Raw genomic sequence first — 18,711 nt, 5'->3', positions numbered from 1 at the left:
GCCCCTCAGGTCCTTCCCTGACTCTTCCAAGCTCACTTCCTCTCCCTGTAATCTCACAACATCTCAGTGACCCTGGGGGCCTGGCAGGGCTGGGGGGGGGGGGCGTGGTGGTGGGGATGCTCCCATCTCACCCCCAGAGGGCACTGAGGCCCAAGGGATGTGCCAAGGACACACAGCAACTTAGTGTCTTTGGCCGGTCAGGGCTGAGTCCATAAAAAGATCCCACCTTTGGGTCTTGCTTGGCAGTCCAGTGGTTAAGACTTCACCTTCCAGTGCAGGGGACTGGGTTTGATCTCCGATCAGGGAGCTACCCTCCTACTTGCCTCCTGGCCAAAAACCCAAAACATAAAACAGAAGCAGTATTGTAACAAATTCAATAAAGACTTTAAAAATGGTCCCCATCAAAAAAAAAAAAAAGATCTCATCTTTGACCCCCATCCAGAGTCACTATCTGACCCCAGAGCTCCATGAATTTCTAGCAGGGAAACAAAGGCTGCATTTGAACACAAGCCTACTGACTCCAGGCTCTTGAACACCACTCTCCCCGTGTGATCACAAGAGCATGGAGGTCCAGCAGCTACATAAACACACAGATCACACTCGCGGGCATGGACAGAGGTCCCAGGGCACGCTGCTGGTCCTTTATTTTCAAACACATGGTGCTTAAACTCTGTACCCAATGTGCTATTCCAGGTATTAACACTTTGCGCTCAGTCGCCACAGCCACTCCAGAAGGCAGGGACCATTATTATAATGAACACCCAGATGAGGAAACCAAGGCACAGAGAGGTTATGTGATTTGCCCAAGGTCACACAGCTAGTGAATGAAGAAGCCAGAATCCAAACGTACACAGCCTGGCTCCAGAACCCATGCTCCCCACTGGAGCCAGGAGCTCTGGGCCACCCCCAACCCTCAGCCCTGGGAGGAGGGCCGGACAATATTTCTCAAAGCCCAGTTGACAGAGGGGGAAACAGGCCTGCTCAAGGAAGGCAGCCTACTTTGCAGCACACGGCTGTGTGAGCCCAGAGCCTCTGTACCAGCCCCAGCCCTGCCCACCTCCCAACCCCTCCCTCGGCCCACAGTGCCCTCCCCTACCCATGGGGACTGCGCAGGAGTGACTGTATGGTGGCAGCCTGGTCAGGAGGAGGTGAGACCGGAGGCACGAGCATCACCTTTCAGAAAAGAAAGCTCCAGAGACCCTGAGAGGGAGGCGATGAGACCAGAGGCTGAAAAGAGCCCATTCCCCGTCCATTTAGAACCAGACAGCGCAGAAATGGATTTTCTCTTGAGCGCTCTTGTGAACACACTTCAAAGCCACCGATGGCAGGAGCAGGAGGTGACAGGGAGGGAAGCAGAAAGGCCAGGCGGCAGAGGGAAGGGAGAGGGCCGGGCACACAGGGACTCGGAGACGCACAATCACCAGTCGGAAAAGGCAATTAGAAATTCCATCTGGGGTTTCCATCTGAAGGTGGAGAGGGGCTGGGAGCTTAGGGTGGGGGTGAGGGCACAGTACAGTGACTGAGGAAGGGGTAGAGGACTCGGCGATAGGGAGAAAAGGAGAGGGCAGAGACAGGGAGAGCCAGAGTCAGAGATAAAGGTGAGGAGACGAAGGGACGCACAGGAAGAGGGGGAGGCAAAAGCAAACCAGGTCCCAGGCGCCCCCCAAACACAAGTCAGAAAGGCTGCACAGGGACCTGCCTGGTGGTCCAGTGGTCAACCCCACCTTCCAACGCAGGAGGCCTGGGTTTCACCCCTGCACAGGGAACTGGATCCCACATCTAGCTCCTGGACAGTGGAAACTAGATCTGCAGCAACTGAAGATCCCATAGGCCACATCTAAGACTCAGCACAGCCAAATAATTTTTTTTAAAAAAGAGAGAAAAGAAAGAGATTTCAAAATGGCCTCATACACACACTCACACCTGCTCTTGATCAGGACTCAGAGTCGTGAGTCCTGGTTCTCCCTCTGCTCTTGAAATGCCCTGTGACTCTGCAGAAGACCCTACCTCCCTCTGAGCTTTGAGGTTCCCTGCCCCCAGGCCTGGGGAGGTTAAGTTGGCTCCAGAAAGACCAGGAAGGACACTAGGTTGGGGAACGTGGGCAACAGGGGCTAGGGAGGCGGCCATGTCACCTGGGTGTTTCTTCTGTGCGGCTAAGGGCCTGAGCCAAGCAGGCATAGAGGGGCACCCAAAGAAGGGTCGGGGCAGGCTGGTAAAGAATCTGCCTGCAATGCAGGTGACCCCAGTTCGATTCCTGGGTTGGGAAGATTCGCTGGAGAAGAGATTGGCTATCCACTGCAGTATTCTTGGGCTTCCTTGGTGGCTCAGCTGGTAAAGAATCTGCCTGCAATGCAAGAGACCTGGGTTCAGTCCCTGGGTGGGGAAGATTCCTTGGAGAAAGTAAAGGCTATCCACTCTAGTATTCTGGCCTGGAGAAGTCCATGGACTATACAGTCCATTGGGGTTGCAAAGAGTCGGACACAACTGAGCAACTTTCACTCTACTTCAGGCAGGAGCACAGCGCTTCCACCAACAGATGAAGAAACAGGCTGAGAGCAGGAAAGCAGCGGGAAGTCAGGCAGGCAAGACAGGAACCCACCTATGAGACCACGTGACTCCCCCACACCCCAGGGTCAGGGGCTGAGCAGGAGGGAGCTGCCCTCTTGGAGCCGGACCAGGACAGGCCTGGCACTTCTAAGGTGCCCAATCACAGGCACTACGTTCTTGATAAGAGTGGGGCAGATCTGGCTGTAAAATTCACCAGGAACCCTCGTGGGGTACTTTCCTCCCCAGTTCCTAGTTGGGTAATACAAGCTTTATCAGTATTAACTTACTGGCTCCTCCTACCCACTTTATCAGGGAGCTAAATCTCCCTTTTTAATACCAGGAGGTTTTTATCTCTGATATGGTCAAGGGTGGTAATTTTTCAGTTAATTAAAAAGTTAATCTAGAAAATCACAGCTCTCAATACATAAATACATATTTTATTTTAAATTTAAACACAGATATACAAAAATAGTATTTGATGTACTGCGAGGCATCACCAACTCGATGGACATGAGTTTGAGTGAACTCCGGGAGTTGGTGATGGACAGGGAGGCCTGGCATGCTGTGATTCATGGGGTCGCAAAGAGTCGGACACGACTGAGCGACTGAACTGAACTGAAGGCCATTCTAGGGCTGTTAAGTTCCCAGTTGGAATGCTACATGATTTTACATTAACTAGTACGGCAAGCCACTCCAGTACTCTTGCCTAGAAAATCCCATGGATGGAGGAGCCTGGTGGGCTGCAGTCCCTGGGGTCGCTAAGAGTTGGACACAACTGAGCGACTTCACTTTCACTTTTCACTTTCATGCATTGGAGAAGGAAATGGCAACCCACTCCAGTGTTCTTGCCTGGAGAATCCCAGGGATGGGGGAGCCTGGTGGGCTTCCGTCTATGGGGTCACACAGAGTCGGACACGACTGAAGTGACTTAGCAGCAGCAGCAGCAAGCCCCATTTAACAGATGAGGAAACTGAGGCACTGTTCAGGGACTGGGTGAATGCCCCGTTGTCACTTGCACACCTTTCCATAAGAAAGCCTTATCTCCCCACTGGGCAGTCCAACCTGGTGGCTCTGCCTCGGCTTCCCCACCCAGTCTTGGAAGGCCACGGGGCAGGGACAGCAGGAAGCCAGGGCCATGCAGGGCTGACCACAAAGAGCCAGCTGACTCCAAGGGACGTCCCCACCCCACGCTCCGGCTCCCTAGCCTGGACACTGGCAAACCAGATTGCAGAGCCGCGAGATGGGAGAAAGTGGTCCTGCGGCGCCACCTAGTGGCCGGAGTGGCCACTTGTCCCCCTCCGAGGCCGGCGGAGACGCTACAGGAATCCACTCGTTTGGGGCATCGGGATACAAAAAATCCCTCCACGACGACGACCGTGTGCTGACCACCCCACGTCGGGAGGAGAAAAGGGGTACAGTCGAGCTTTGTCCTTTTCCCTACTGAAAGGCAGACTCACTCATCCCATGCTGAGTGGACCTGGACATCTCTGCCTTCCTCTCTCTGATTTACGTTTATGGAACACTTACAATATGCCAGACTCTGCTCCAGGCGCTTGATGTAATAGTGAATAAAGAAAGATGCCTTCCTTTATAGAGTTTATACTGAGGAATGGGTGGGAAAACATTCAATAAACACTACATGAATGTCAGTTCAGTTCATTCGCTCAGTGGTGTCTCTCTGCAACCCCATGGACTGCAGCACGTCAGGCTTCCCTGTCCATCACCAACTCCCGGAGTTCACTCAAACTTACGTCCAACGAGTTGGTGAGGCCATCCAACCATCTCATCCTCTGTCTTCCCCTTCTCCTCCTGCCTTCAATCGTTCCCAGCATCAGGGTCTTTTCCAATGAGTCAGTTCTTCGCATCAGGTGGCCAAACTGATGCTGAGTTTCAGCTTCAGCATCAGTCCTTCCAATGAATATATAATAACAGAAATAAGAAAATCTGGCCATTTCAGAAGCGGGAAAAAAGGCCTGTCTGACAACATCACTGGAATGCTCGCATCCCCTGCCTCCCCCCACAGGCCCTCAGGGCAAATCTGTGGCTCTGATGACAATGAAACCACCCAGCCCTCTGCTCCTCCAGGGCCACAGCTGTCCCAAGGGACATGCCCCCACTACAGGGTCCTCCTGCCCCGGACACTCCCCTCCCACACTGCCAGCTCTTCTCCAGAGGCCTCCTGACCCACACTGCATCCTGGGTGGCTGGCACAGGCCAGCAATGCATAAAAGCTCCGGCCCATGGTCTTTCTTTATTCCCAGCTCTGACACCACCTGTGTGACCTGGATAGGTTCCTTGGCCCCTCTGGGCTGTTTGTAAAATGAGGGAAACAGTGGTTTATACTTCAGAGCGAGGGGGATGATACAAGTGAGCCAACAAATGTAAAACACTGAGGTAGTGTTTGCTATTATTGTTTGTTTAGGCATTTCTCTCCCTTCTGGACAAGCTGGTGGAGGTTAGTAAGGTTCATTCACATAGGAGCAACTGAGTCACCTCCATGTCCTACACTCTACAGTGTCTAGTATAAAAAGGCCCTCAGAACAAGTTTGTACTGCGAATTCATTCGCCACTCATTTATTGAGTGCCTTCTGCATGCCAGGTACTGGGCTAGGAGCTCAGATGGAGCAGTGAACAAGACAGGGTTCCTCCCCACAGCAAGAATACTAATTTCTAAGCCAGAATTTCTCAAACTATCAATATTTTATCTAAGAAACTCTTTACAACCCCATGGGCTGTAGCCTGCCAGGTTCCTCTGTCCATGGGATCTTCCAAGACAAGAATACTGGAATGGAAAGCTATTTCCTCCTCCAAGGGATATTCCTGACTCTGGGATCGAACTCATGGCTCCTGTGTCTCCTGCATTGGCAGGCAGATTCTTTACTATTGAGCCACCCAAGAGGTGGCCCAAGATCCTCTTCCTTCTTAAAAAACTTTAGAATCCCAAAGAGCTTTTGTATACATAACTATCTAATGAGAGTTACCATGTTAGAAACTAAAACAGATATATTTTAAAATATTTATTAATTTAAAATAACAGTAACAAACTCACACTGAACTGAAAGTATTTTAACGAAAATGGCTGTATTTTCCAAAACCAAACAAAATAGTTAAAAAAACAAACAAACAAACAAAAAACCCACTGACACTGTTTTGCGTTTTTGCAAATATCTTTAATATCTGGCTTAATGCAAGACAGCTGGATTCTCACGCCAAACTAAACGTTGCTCTTGTTGAAGTATATGAAAAAACATTTCCAAAAACATATTCTCCTTTTTCGTAAAAATTGAGAATACTCAGTCCCCGCCCCGACCTTGCCCACTACGAAATGGCCAGACCGCAGAGGCTTTACCTACCAGGTTGAGCTACTGGTGGGCGGCTTCCGGGAGAAGGTGCCGCCTGTCTCGCAAAGGGTTGATTGGATTGCGATTGGACGACAAATGCTTCCTTCGGCGCTTTGGCCCCGCCCCCAGATCCCGCCCCCTTCCCGCCGATTAGTAAACCTCACGCATGCGTTCTAAGGAAGGTGGGCACTTCCGTCCGCTCACTGTGGAACTTTTGGTTCCGGCTCAGGTTTCTGCCGAAACCACCACGCGGGCCAAGGCGGAAGTAGTTGAGACGTGTGGGCGGAAATAAGGGCAGCTATGTCGGCTGCCTTGCTGCGGCGGGGTTTGGAGCTGTTGGGGGCTCCTGAGGGTGAGGAGGCTCTGCCCGAGGACGTTCGGCCGGGCGGGAAGGTGGCAGGGGCTGGGGGCAGGAGCCCCGAGGGCGCCGAACAATCCGAACTAGTCTTAGCCTCGGTGGGATGGGAACCCTGAGCGCCCTCCGACCCGAGTCCGTTCTTTACAGCCCCCGGCGCCGCTCCTGGACACACCAAACCGAACCAAGCTCCGATGAAGCGGACCCGGAAGGCGAAGGCGACCCAGGCCCAGAAGCTGCGGAACTCCGCCAAAGGAAAAGTGCCCAAGTCGGCGCTGGGTGAGCTTGGGAAGGGGCCGAACGCGCTGCTTCCGGGGGCTGGAGGCGGTGCCCTGGAGCAATTGGCGCTGGAGTCAGGGCTTCAAATGTTCGCCTGGCGTTTCTAGAATACCTGTGCGACAGGCGCGGAGCGGGGTCCTGGGAACACAGAGATGAACGAATCACATCGTCTCGACCCTCAAGGTCTGAAGTCCTAGTGGGGAGAGAACACTGAGGAGTTTCAAAATCAGCGTTTTGAAACTGATTTTGGGTTTGGGTTGGATCAGGTTGGGTCGCTGTGATGAGGTTTGTGCTGTAAAACTGGGATACTTTGAAAGGGACTTAGAATAAAGACTTCTCTGAGGAAGCGGTATTAAGCACAGACCTGATGGAAGTATAAGAATGAGCTGAGGGAAGTATACTGTCGGCATATGTGGAATCAGAAATTATAATCTTTGAAATGTTGAAAGAAAGAAGCCTGGTCGAGGTGACATATAGTAAAGGAGGGTCAGAAACTGAGCGCTTAATACAAGTTAACACTCCGGGTGCTGTTCTAAGCCTCTGACCAATGTTTGCTCATTTGTTACAACCCTGTAAGGTCGGTGCTGTCATTACCCCCATAGCTCAGATGCAGAAACAGACCCCTGCCCAGATGGTACAGGTGGAAACCAGGCAGTGTGTCTCCAGAGCCCTGCTCCCACCTATCCCTTCAAGTTGAAAGTGCTGTGGCCTGAGCAGTGGAGACAGTGAAGAGATTTAACAAGAGTCCTGCAGATGGAAGCTGTGGTGATGGTGTCAATGGTGGATTGGCTGTGAGGATGGAGGAAGAGGGAGTCAGCGAGAACAGCATCTTGAGGGATTTGGCGCCACTTGATGAGATGTACAGACTTGAAGAGGGACAGGTGTGGGCAGGATGGCGGGATGTTTTGATGTTTTGACCTGTGGCAGGAGTTGAGCTCCTGTGTCTTCAAATCCCCAGTGTTAGTTGCTCGGTGGTGTCTGACTCTTTTGCAACCCCATGGACTGTAGCCCGCCAGGCTCCTGTGTCCATGAGATTTTCCAGTCAAGAAAGTGGAGTGGGCTGCCATTTCCTCCTCTGGGGGATCTTCCCAACCCAGGGATTGAACCCAGATCTCCCACATTACAGGCAGATTCTTTACTGTCTTGAGCCACAAGAGAAGCCTCAATTCCCCAGGGCCTGGTGCAATATAAAGGTGTTCAAGTATTTGTTAAAAGAACTATGAATCTCGGGGAGGAAAGACAACAGGAGCAAGTGTGAAAGCAGGGAAGTGAGCCTGGGTTGAACCACAGCGATGCCAGGGTGGAACTGCCACACCCTCCATCTCCACCCCGCCATGGCACATAAGTGAGGGGACTCTGAGGGCCACCTTAAAGGACACCTCTGTGGCTGCCACCTTGGTCTGAACTACACCGTCTCTTGCCAGGATTATTACAAAAACCTCCTAATTGGTCTCCTCCTTCCCCCTCCGCCAGTCATCTGGTTCTCACCATAGCAGCTGAAGTGATGCTGTAAAATCCTAAGTCAGACCTATCTCTACCCTGCCTCACACCCTCCAGGGGCTCCCGTCAGCCTTGGTGAGAGCCTGAGTTCTTCCCATGCTGCCATGCCTGCTGAGGCCCCCCCATGATCTGCCCCCTCCGGCTTCCAACCCTCAGGTTCACCCCTCCCCGTCCTTCAAGCACATTAGTCACACTTCTGCCTCAGAGCCTTTGCACTGACTGTTCCCTCTATCCAGAATGCTCTTCCGCCCACAGTTTAACACTCTCTTCCTCCAGTCCTTGCTCAGAATTTCTTTCAGTGAATTTCAGGTCTTCTCAGAGCTCCTATTTATTTAAATTGCCACCTTCTCCCCATCCCCTGCATTCCTCCTTTCTGTTCACCCTCTAAAATACTGTTTGCCTTTTTTACCATCTCTCTCCCTTTGGAATGAAGTTCCATGAGGGCGGGACTTTTGGTCTGTTCTGTTTCCGGCATGCTCTTGCACCCAGAGCAGTGCCTCACACAGTAAATGCCCAGGACACATTTGTTGAATAAATCGCTTGAGCAGCTGGAACCAAGGGGGACTTTGAGCAGGATCTATGTGGAGTATGGTTTTGACATAAGAAGCCAGACCGTTGCAGTAACATGGGGGACGGACGATGGGGCCTTCAGCAGGACTGGGGGGCGGGGGTAGAGTGGGGAGATGTCAGAAGGGGACCCAGAAGGCTTCTCGGGAGTGAATCTGGAACAATAGCACCCTTCCTGCCTCCACAGCTGAGTTCCGGAAGAGACAGCGTCAAGGTTACCTTGGAGTAAACCTGAGGTTTATGACCAGTGCAAGAAGCACAGTGGACGAATACATCACCCAGCAGGTTCGTCACGGGGGTGGGCTGTGGGAAGTGGGGGTGAAAGCTGAGGCTGTTCTGGGGATCCATGGGAATCTCAGCCCTGAGCCTAGGGTTGGGGGAGGGCCCCCCTCCAGGCTCCCGAGAGCTGGACACACTGCTGTGCAGTGAGGGGCCTCCTCAGAGGGCTGACAGCATGACGGGAGGTGGGAGCCTGGCTTCACTCCCCTGCGACCCCTGTGGGCCTCGGTTGGTTCCTCTGTGAATGGAAACGATGTGCCCTCCCCATCCTGAGACATAGTGAGGGCCAGCGGAGAGGGCAGCCCTCGGGTGGCTGCACCAGGCTGTGGGGCTCCTGGTGGCTGAGTCACCACCCAGGGCTCCTGACCCCCACACGCCCCCAGATTGTGTGCCAGAACCAGGGCCGCAAGGCCTGTGACCGGCCTGTGACCAAGACCAAGAAGAAGAAGGCGGCCGAGGGCACCGTGTTCACCGAGGAAGACTTCCAGAAGTTCCAGCAGGAATATTTTGGCAGCTAGGCTCCCAGGAGGGCACAGCCTCCTCTGACCTCTCAGCCCTGGAGTGGGGAACTCCTGAAGGAGCTGGCGAGCTGGAAGCCCACAGGAGGACCTTCGCTCAGACTTGAGCTGACATTGCCAGGCTCAGGAGGTGCCACCTGCCTGCCAGAAACACTTCCGACTGTTTTGTTTGCTTTGGCCAGGGGAGGGCCTCTGGGCTGTTTGCTGTGGGGAGGCCGGTCACTGGGCCCTTGGGGACCACACCTCTGATAGGAGGAGGGCCACTGGGTGGGCTCCGGGTTCTAATAAATGTGGCCCAGGAGCTGTGTACTGCTCTAATAGGGTGTCTCCCATTGTCTCCGGTACCAAGGAGCCTCCACGCCCTCCCCTCCTCCAGCTGCTTCTTAGGTTCCAGGTGAGAAGTCCTTGGGCAGCCCCAGTGCAGGCGCCAGTGGAGAGCAGTTCACAGCCTCCGCGGACCTCGTCCCCCTGGTGGGCAGCCACAGCTGAGAAGGCAGCTCTTGAGGCAAAAAATAGCACCCACAGCTGCTGGGGGCTCAGTCCAGGGAAGCCTACACCAAGGTCTGAGGGAGGGATCACTGCTGCCTCAGCCCAGTGCCCAGGGCGTGTGCACCTGTGGTGGGGGACAGACATCAAAAGCCACTTTATTTTTCCTCTTATCTCTGTCAGGTGAGGTGGGAACTAGCGAGTTGAGGGGAAGGTGGAGGCTGGGCTGCGTCTGGGCGCAGGCACTGCTGAGTGGAATGCCTGACTGGTGCTGCCCAGCTTGGTCTTCAGTGTGGTATTGTGATTATTAGCGTTTTCCATCCTCAGTGGGGACAGAGGGATCACAGACCTGCCTGAGGCCAAGTTGGAATCCTTCCTGTCTGCAGGTGGCCACCATCTCAAGAGTAGAAAGCTGGCCAGCCTTCCAGGACGTCAAGGAGCTGAGTCTCCAAATCGGTATTGTGCCCATGTCTTCAGATGGGCCTGTCCAAGAAGGGAGAGGGTGCTGTGCTGAGCTCTCCACTATCCTCCCACCCGCAGGGAGAGGTGGTTGGGTGCCCTTCGTCTTTAAAGTAGCTTAGCAAGCAGCAGGTTCAGCTACTCACTGCCTCTCACAAGTTTGTTCTTGTGACCAGGCTGATCAGGCCCCCTTTCCTAACAAGGATGCAACTGACAGATCTAATGGGAAAGGCTCAGGAGCCAAAAGAGGACACTAGGTTGCCGTACTGAAGCCAAGGCTAGTTAGACCAGTTCTGAGTGGCTGTGAAGCACCTGGAAGCATGTCTCTGGTGGTTTGGAGTGGCTGGCACATTCGGCTGGAGGAGACCCTATAGTAACCAACAGAGCCCCAGCCAAGGTTTCTTGTGGCTTCCACATGGAGTGGGCTGCTCCAGCCATCCACTGTCCTCGGCCTCCATGAGTGGAAGGGCCAGCCGAGGCCCTAGCCAGCCAGCCACATGGGCACATGCTCTGTGTCCACAACTTTCCTTGTCCTCAGGTAGTTAAGACAAAAATCACCAAGGCCACATACACTCTTGGTGTGCTGAAGAAAAAGTCCCACCTAGGTACCACCAAGCCGCCCAGCCCCAGGTTCAAACAGCTGGCCCTACCACTCTGAATACCCCTGCTATAAGACATGGGTCACCATGGGCACTGCACTTCGGACAGTGCCTGGTGCCACTCACATCACCCTTGTGACCCACACTCATCTACACTGTTCTTCACACAACACCCATCTTCCCTCCACAGGCCCCAAAGGACATAAGAAACCTACCCAGGCTGAGATCCTCAACAATCCCAAAGAAAATGTCTGCCATATCCTGCTTTAAGATATTACCAGCCAAGGTTGCAAGGGCATTGTGGCCCCAGTGCCCTTCCAACCTGACCCTCTTCCCCACAAATGGATAGCAGGCTTTCCAGCTGGCCTATGTGCCAAAGCCTGAGAACCAGCCAGCCTTTTGACCCCACTCATCCATTTCAGCACTTTTACAGCCCTTTCTCTAAACAGACCCTTATGGGAAGAGGCCTGTACAGAATTAAGATTAATGAAGCCTCATGGGGTTTCATCTGGGTATTTAATGTTGGCACAAAAACAGGAGTGGAGTCCAGCTTTTCCCACCACCCTGTTTCTTAGGCTAAATTACTCAGCCTTGTCCCCAAGGGTGGTAGCATCAAATCTAATAGGTCTTGGTTTTCAGTGAAAACCCAACAACCTACTGGAGGTATGTAAACCAACTCATTGTCTCAGGTCCAACTGCATCAGTCATCCTGGGTGGGCCAGAGGTTAAAACTCCTACTCCCAATGCAGAGGGTCCAGGTTCCATCCCTACTCAGGGATAAGACCCAGCACAGCAATTATTAAAAAAATCTTCATCTATGGCCCAACAGTCTCAGGGAATTAAAAAATCTGTGCATTTAAGTACTGAAAACCAATCCAATAGCAATTGAGACTTTAGGGGATTCATTAGGACTCTTACCAGAGGCAATACACCAGATTGTATAGTACTTTCACTACAAAATAATTTATTAAAACACAGCTTCAGCCTCCTATATACAAGCGCACATACTCCTGACTACCCTAACTAGGGGACCCTTTTCTTCTCCCTTGCCTTGCGAACCTCTTCTATCAGATCTTTAAGATACTGGATCTCCTTGGCCAAGGAATCTGCCTTCTCTTTCAGAGCCTCATTCTTCTTTTCTAGCTCTTTACATTCACCATTGAGGGCCTCCTGCTCTGCCCTCTTCTTCTGGCGGTACCTAGTGGCTGCTGTCTTGTTCTGCTCCATTTTCTTCAGCTTCTTGTCCAGCTTCTCACCCTTTACTTTTGCTGCTACCATCTTCTCTCCAGGAGGGTCGTAGGGTTTGGGGCGGGAAGAGCCACTGAGGGCATCTGGAGACAGCAGGCTCTTATTTGGAAAGCCCCTGGAGGTGGAGGGGCTGTGCTGGGGAGAGCCCAGAGAGGAGTCAGGGCTCATACAGATGCCACTATCATTATCTGAGGGGGCATCCTCCTCCTTTATGCACTGAGGAATCACAGTAATGTAAGTGGTGGAGTCTGGCTTGCTATCTCCTTCAAAAATAACCACTTCACTGCACAGCTCTAAACTAAAAGAATGATCTGGAGTGGAAGACAGGGGCCCTGGGGAAGTGGGCAGAGGCTGCAAGAAAGTTAAGGGGGCACCCTGGTCAATTGTTGGTAAACTTTCTGGAAGATGGCCAATTGGGATCACTATCTGGGGGGGCTCCTTGTTAGTCTCCTGGAGTAGGGGATCAAAGAGATCACACGTGTCATCCAACGTAGCCAAGAGCTCATCTGGCATGGTTTCCAGGTCATCTATACTCAACAGGGTATCATTAAAATCAAACTCCTTCAAATCCATTTTCTCCACCATCCAATCTGTCCCGGAGAAAGCATCCTCTGAAAAAGATAAAAAGTTGGAAGAAACCTGAATCAAATGTAGGAGCCTCTATTACCAGATCCCAGGAACAATAAAAAAAATCCCTCTTACCCTTGCTGTTGTCTGAGAAACTGACCAACCCATCCACAGCCAGCCAATCGGAGGAGCCTGCCTTAGCCTTGTCGCAGGAGAGCCCATGAGGTTTGAAGTGCTTGGCCACCTCCAGGTAGTCATCTAGGAGACCTAGGCTCTCTTCAGCCCCCAAACCCGACTGGTCGAAGGGGGACCCGAAGTCCCCCACGAACACCTCGCTGCTCAGGAAGCTCATCTCGGCCATGTTGCGAGGTTTTGGTGCTTAATTCAAGGAATGTGCTTAATTCGAAGGTGTCTTTGTCGGTTACAGCAAGGCTGCTGCTGAATGCCGTGAAAAGCCTGGATAGCAATTAGAAACCGAGTCCCATTAGAAATCAGCTGGTCCGAGAATTTCATCTCACCCATTAGGCAGGATGGCCAAATCAGAACTCCACTCCGTGTTGAAAATAGGGACAACCACGTGGCCCCAAGGCCATGGTGTCACCCTTCTATAAGGCCGCACAAGATGGACGCCCGGCCCTTCCCTACCGGCCACAAGAGGAAGTCGCCCCACCCGCGCGTCCAAATCCGGCACCAGCCGCCCTGCCCCGCCCACGCCCCTCCGACTCAAGCCGCCGCCGCCGCCCTGCCCCGCCGCCATCTTTGCTGCCACGTTTCGCGGGACGCCAGATGTAACTCCAGATGAGACTCCGGGGGGTTCCGGGGAGCCCGGGGCCGACCAGGGCTTCGCTCCGCGGCAAAACGCCGCGGTCTCCCGACACAAGGGCGCCGGCGTTTCGGGGACACCCAAGCAGGAGTCACGCGTCCTGGGCGCTCGTAAAACCGCTTCCCCCTCCGCGACGCCGCCAGGCCGTCGGCCGCGCCCAAGCAGGCAAAAACCCCACTGACCCGGGGGCCCCCGGCCAGAGCGGCTCCTCCCCGGTACTTACGCCATGGCTTAAGCCGCTGGGGGGTTGCCGCTGCAGAGCCTGGTGCTGCTGCCGCCGCTGCAAAGGCCGATGCTGCCGCAGGCACTGCTGCCTCTAATGCGCCATGGTGGCCGCGGACCCTGGGGGAGCGGGAAGAGAGACCGTGCGCACTTGGCCGGAGGAACTACATCTACGGGCGGGAGGAAGAAAAAATGGCGGTAGCAAGCCGAGTGCGGATCCTTTATAGACTCGGCGTCTGTGAGCCGCATCACAGACCACATCCTTCCGCCGCCGTCACGTGACTCGCGCCTCCCGCCCACGTATTGTCATCTATCCGACGCCCCGACCGTTTCCAAATCTCCGATTTTTATGTCTAGGGCATACCAATGAAGAGAGAATGAGTTGTTTTTTTATTTAAGACTTCAGGAAAAAGGTGCACTTCTTTATAAGGCTTCTACAAGGCTCTTTGATGAAAGAGTCCCTCCAGGCCGCCGCCAGAGAGCGCGGAAGGATCCGTACACTCACTTCCGGCGTTGGCTCGAGGGGTGGAGAAAGAAGTCTTTCACCCCAAGAAAGGTTTTTATTGTGAAGCAGACGGTCTCCTGGTTCTCGCGCGAGATAGTGGAGGAGAGAGCGCGTCGAGATGATTGGTCAGGCACTGTGAGTCATATATATCTCCAATTTCTATTGGCTCAAGCGCCTGATCTGCGCGGGAAGGGGCGGAGCGGCCGGTGAGGTTCCCGCCGTCTGGCGCTGTCGCCTACTCGCTTTTTTTTGTGGTAACGCTTTGGATTGGTTTTCTCATGCCGGTCCGCCCGAAGCCGGTCGTCCCAAATAATGGCGTTAGGTCCCGGCCTCGTAGTACTTTCGTGCCGTTCTCAGTGAAGCCCCTAACTAGCGACCCGTTTCAGGCCCAAAGATAAAACTAGGCAAAAGGGAGTGTCACTTCGTGTGTGCGTTTTCACACAGTGTCGTTTTCATGTAGACACTTGCAAAATACTGAGGACAGCAAGCCCTTCGGTAATGGAAAAGGTTGGCTGATGACGTCAGTCGAATCGCCTCATCTGTGCCCACCTACCATCAAAGGCCAGCTCCGCGTCCCTACTTTTGACTATAAGTTTTGAGGAGACACATAATCCTACAGCCCAATGTATTTTTACATAATCCATTTTGCTAAAATATAAATTTGCTATTCTGTTACAGGGGGTATTTCTTTCGGTTTATGTAGTTTCAATTCCGCTAAGAACAAGGAGAGGTTTTACTAAGCCGCTGTCTCTCGGGGGGTTTCAATTATCTCCCACCGCTGTAACTCCTAGGCACAATCGCCTCCCAGCAGGTCCTCCTAATGCCCAGTTGCGGTAGTTTGTGTTTGGAAGCCGCCGTCCACGTCGGGATCAGCAACCCTCGCTCTCTACTGGGGAACTGTTAAGAGTGGTGAGAAAGCCCTCCACCACCTCTCAACACCCTTGTCAGGCCCTGTAGAGGTGGAAACCTTGAGTTTTTGCTTCCATCCACTTAAGTGGGCTTTACAAATATTTCTTTGAGGACGGTGATGTGAAACATTTTGGGAGCGCTGTCCTCCGTGACTACTGACCATTCATTGAATTGATTCAGTCTAGCCTAACAATTTTTCAGTGATAAACTGAGGATTAAAGGGATGCAGTGTTCTTGCCCCGTGGAGGCAGTATGGGGTAGGAGTTGAGAGATTTTTAGGGGCAAATAAGGATTGGGGGCGGGAGGAGAAGGGGACGACAGAGAATGAGATGGCTGGATGGCATCACTGACTCTATGGACATGAGTTTGAGTGAACTCCGGGAGTTGGTGATGGACAGGGAGGCCTGGCATGCTGTGATTCATGGGGTCGCAGAGTCGGACACGACTGAGCGACTGAACTGAACCCCCAAATTTGGCTGTTCTATTAGTGGAGACGTTTTGGTTGAGTGAGTTATCCTTGCTGAGTCTGTTTCCTGATCTGTAAGATGAGGCTCACGGTGAGTATGCTTAGAATGGAGTAAGATAATACATGCAAGCACTGAGCCAAAGCTCCTGGTATCTGATAAGTGCTGGATAAATAGTTCCTATTACTACTATTATTAGAACTGAGGTCTTCTGAAGCTCCCAGGTCCCCCTGTCCGTCTCCATTACATCATCCTGCTTCCTCAGAGGACTATTATTTACAGAGATGAAATCAACAACTATGAACAACTGGTATAAGTAAAGCATACTAGATACGGGTTTTTTTTTCCCCTTGGGGAATCACAAGTATCTCGACATACATAAGGCATCTAGTCTTTCTGTGCAAAGACAGTAAGAACCTCTGAGCCACTACTCAAGTCTTCCAAAGGTGTCACTAAGGACCCTGGGGGCCATGTCCTCTATTTGGTGTATGGAGAGAACTGTCAGTGCTTCTTGACAGATGACCACATAGATGGCTGAGAATTAAAGTAATCCTGCTGCAGACTGACACTGCGGAGAGGTGGGAGAATGACTTCAGTGGCAGGTTGTCCCATCCTGTCCATTATGTAACCCAGTTCAGTTTCTCCTACCTGCAAATGGAGAACCAGTCCCACTCCTGTAGGAAAATGTTTCATACCACACACACAAGCCAAAGTTGTTGCAAACTTTTTATTTTCATCTTCCCATGCTGTAGACAGACAGCACATTCCCCGGCTTTATTTCCTCCCTCAAGGAGAAAAAGGATAGTAGTTGTCTGGGTCTCAGGGCTAAGCTGCTTCTCTCTGGACCTAGCCCAGACAGGACAGAAAAGACTGGGGCTGGATTCCAAACCTATCCGCCAGACATAGTAACCTCTTATTGAAGGGCAGGCAAATGACTGGAAGGCAGGTGTGGACTTGGCCTCGGGGGTGAAGAATACAGAGCATGAGGTGACTGTAATGAAAAGGTAAACAACACACTGTATACAGTTAACCCCAGAACACACACCTCTGGTGTTTTGGCCTCTTCGAATCAGCTAAGTGTATCTACAGGGGCTACAGCCTCACAACTCTAGTTCTAAGTCCTCTTACCATTCTCTGGCTTTAAGCTTCGGCTCAAAGGTCAGGATTCTAACACGTCCTGTGAGAGCAGTTCTCAGCCAGGGTCACAGTCTCAAAGATGTGCCAAACAGAGCCTCTGGACATGTGGCAGGGATCCCCGTTCACACAACCCCACCCGCAACCCTCTCCAGGGCCTCTTGATCCCGAAGCTGATTCCTCATCAAAACCATTTGCGTTCTCAACTTGAGTGAAGTACCAGGAAGCAAAACCGGTCAATCAAGAATATGAACAGGAGAACCACAGGGGCTGAGCTCAGGAGGAAAGATTATAGGTCTCACAACAACTTTTCCAAACATGAGCTTCAGTTATTTATTTGGGAAAAAAAAAGTCACCACCAAAAGTATAAAGTACTTTGTACTGAACTCATGTTTTAGGAGGGGCAACAGGGAAACCAAAATACACTGTGGAATTGATTGGGATTTCGAGATGATGAGTCTTTTTCCAGGCATTAAGCTAACTATGTGGTTTGCTAACCTAGATGGTGCAAAAAAATTTGCAGATGGAGTAGAAGCAGATGCTGTTACTTCAGGCAAAGGTGAAAGTTACAGGGTAGAAAGGTGGGAAAAGGCCCTACATCTTTCCCCAAAGATGAAAAAATCAAGTGTGTGTTCGGGGGGTGCCCTCCTCCATCCAAGAATCTCAAAGCACCGAACTTTGTCCACATGTGATGATGGGACTTGCCCCATCTCAGTCAGCAAACCCACCAGGACTAGAGTCAAGAATTCCCACTGCTTCTAGTTCTGAGGACCGCGAAGATTCCTGCTTGTGAAATGGCAGAGTTAGGCGTTTTGGTTTTGGGAAAACAGGTAAGAGACAGAGCTGCCTGTAGAAAGATGCTCAGTGATAAATTCAAATCACAATTACACTTGGCTTAGATGATTTGGGATTTGGTCTTTAGTCTTTTGTTTTTTGAGTCTCCATCCAATGTCTTATTATAGAATTTGGTCAGAGACACCTGCTTGGGAAAATTCCAGGTTTTCTAATATTCACAAGGGGAAAAGCAGATCCTTTCTCTGTATGAAGAAAAACAAGAAGGAATGCAGGAATGCGTTTCAAACACTCGTAGCCCTATCCTTCCTTTTCTTCTAATGACAGCAGATGGGTGCATCGGTGCTCAGCTCCACCCCACACCTCTACACCAGTCACCCTGGATGGTACTCAGGCATACAGAGCATTTTAAACTCCCAATCTGACTGATGAACAGCCAAGATGGAGAACCTCTCTCAGGGTTCTAGGCTATTGTGTTTTTCATTCTCCCTCAATGTCTTCATACAAAGGAAACAACTGAACCATTTTAGGGAGCCTCTGCATGTATGTAAGAGAAGAGACAGTAAGAGTCTCTAAATATAGCCAACATTAACCCTACTGCTCAACCTACTAAACCATGACAAAAAAAGGGACAGGAGTCTCTACCTTAAATTCAAAGGGAAGCTAAGGTTTCAATGCTATTTTGAGTCATTTCATGTCACTGTCATTGGAAAGGAATGAGACACCTGCAGAGAGCGTCCCCAGAATCTCACTGATGGAGAGGCAGAACGGACAAAAATAAGATTTGATGGGAGAACAAAATACTGGATGGGCAGATCAGAAATATAATTATCATCAGCCTCCTGCCACAAATAGGAAAAAAAACACACAAAACAAGATGCACTGATATTGTATATTAAATATTCCTCCCCACTCTCAGGATACTTTTTACATTGCAATAAATAGTGCAATTTTAGCAGCAGGAAACAAGAAGGAATGTGGGAAGTACCCACCTCCCTCTCATGTGTTCATGTGTTCTCTTGCTGGGTAGCACCGATCTCCCCAGGTGCTGGGTGAGAGACGGGATGGAAGGAAGAGGTCTGTGCATGTGTGCCTGCCCTCTTGCCTCTGGCGATGC

At 51.7% G+C, this 18,711-nt stretch overlaps 2 protein-coding genes and 1 long non-coding RNA gene across 3 annotated transcripts; 1 reads left to right on the top strand and 2 right to left on the bottom strand.

Annotated features, from left to right (window-relative positions):
• Positions 1 to 1,146: 1,146 nt before the first annotated feature.
• Positions 1,147 to 6,016, bottom strand: LOC129536690 (uncharacterized). Its single transcript, XR_008681856.2, has 3 exons — positions 5,901 to 6,016; positions 4,299 to 4,455; positions 1,147 to 2,344 (listed from the first exon to the last, which is right to left on the bottom strand). It is a non-coding gene; the product is annotated as an uncharacterized LOC129536690 (long non-coding RNA).
• A 64-nt stretch (positions 6,017 to 6,080) lies between these two features.
• Positions 6,081 to 9,704, top strand: RPS19BP1 (ribosomal protein S19 binding protein 1). Its single transcript, XM_055395737.2, has 4 exons — positions 6,081 to 6,240; positions 6,394 to 6,522; positions 8,777 to 8,874; positions 9,252 to 9,704. The coding sequence occupies exons 1-4, from the start codon at positions 6,189 to 6,191 to the stop codon at positions 9,384 to 9,386; spliced, it is 414 nt and encodes a 137-aa protein (XP_055251712.1). The 5' UTR covers positions 6,081 to 6,188; the 3' UTR covers positions 9,387 to 9,704.
• Positions 9,705 to 11,874: 2,170 nt separating this feature from the next.
• On the bottom strand, positions 11,875 to 13,994 carry ATF4 (activating transcription factor 4). Its single transcript, XM_055395736.2, has 3 exons — positions 13,792 to 13,994; positions 12,881 to 13,201; positions 11,875 to 12,789 (listed from the first exon to the last, which is right to left on the bottom strand). Exons 2-3 carry the CDS (start codon positions 13,104 to 13,106, stop codon positions 11,954 to 11,956), a joined length of 1,062 nt encoding a protein of 353 aa, XP_055251711.2. The 5' UTR covers positions 13,107 to 13,201; positions 13,792 to 13,994; the 3' UTR covers positions 11,875 to 11,953.
• Positions 13,995 to 18,711: the final 4,717 nt, after the last annotated feature.

Source organism: Moschus berezovskii, chromosome 6, assembly GCF_049115385.1.
Source record: "Moschus berezovskii isolate FMDL1 chromosome 6, NW_MosBer_1.0, whole genome shotgun sequence".
Lineage (NCBI taxonomy): Eukaryota > Metazoa > Chordata > Mammalia > Artiodactyla > Moschidae > Moschus > Moschus berezovskii.
This window is presented reverse-complemented; position numbering and strand designations above follow the sequence as displayed.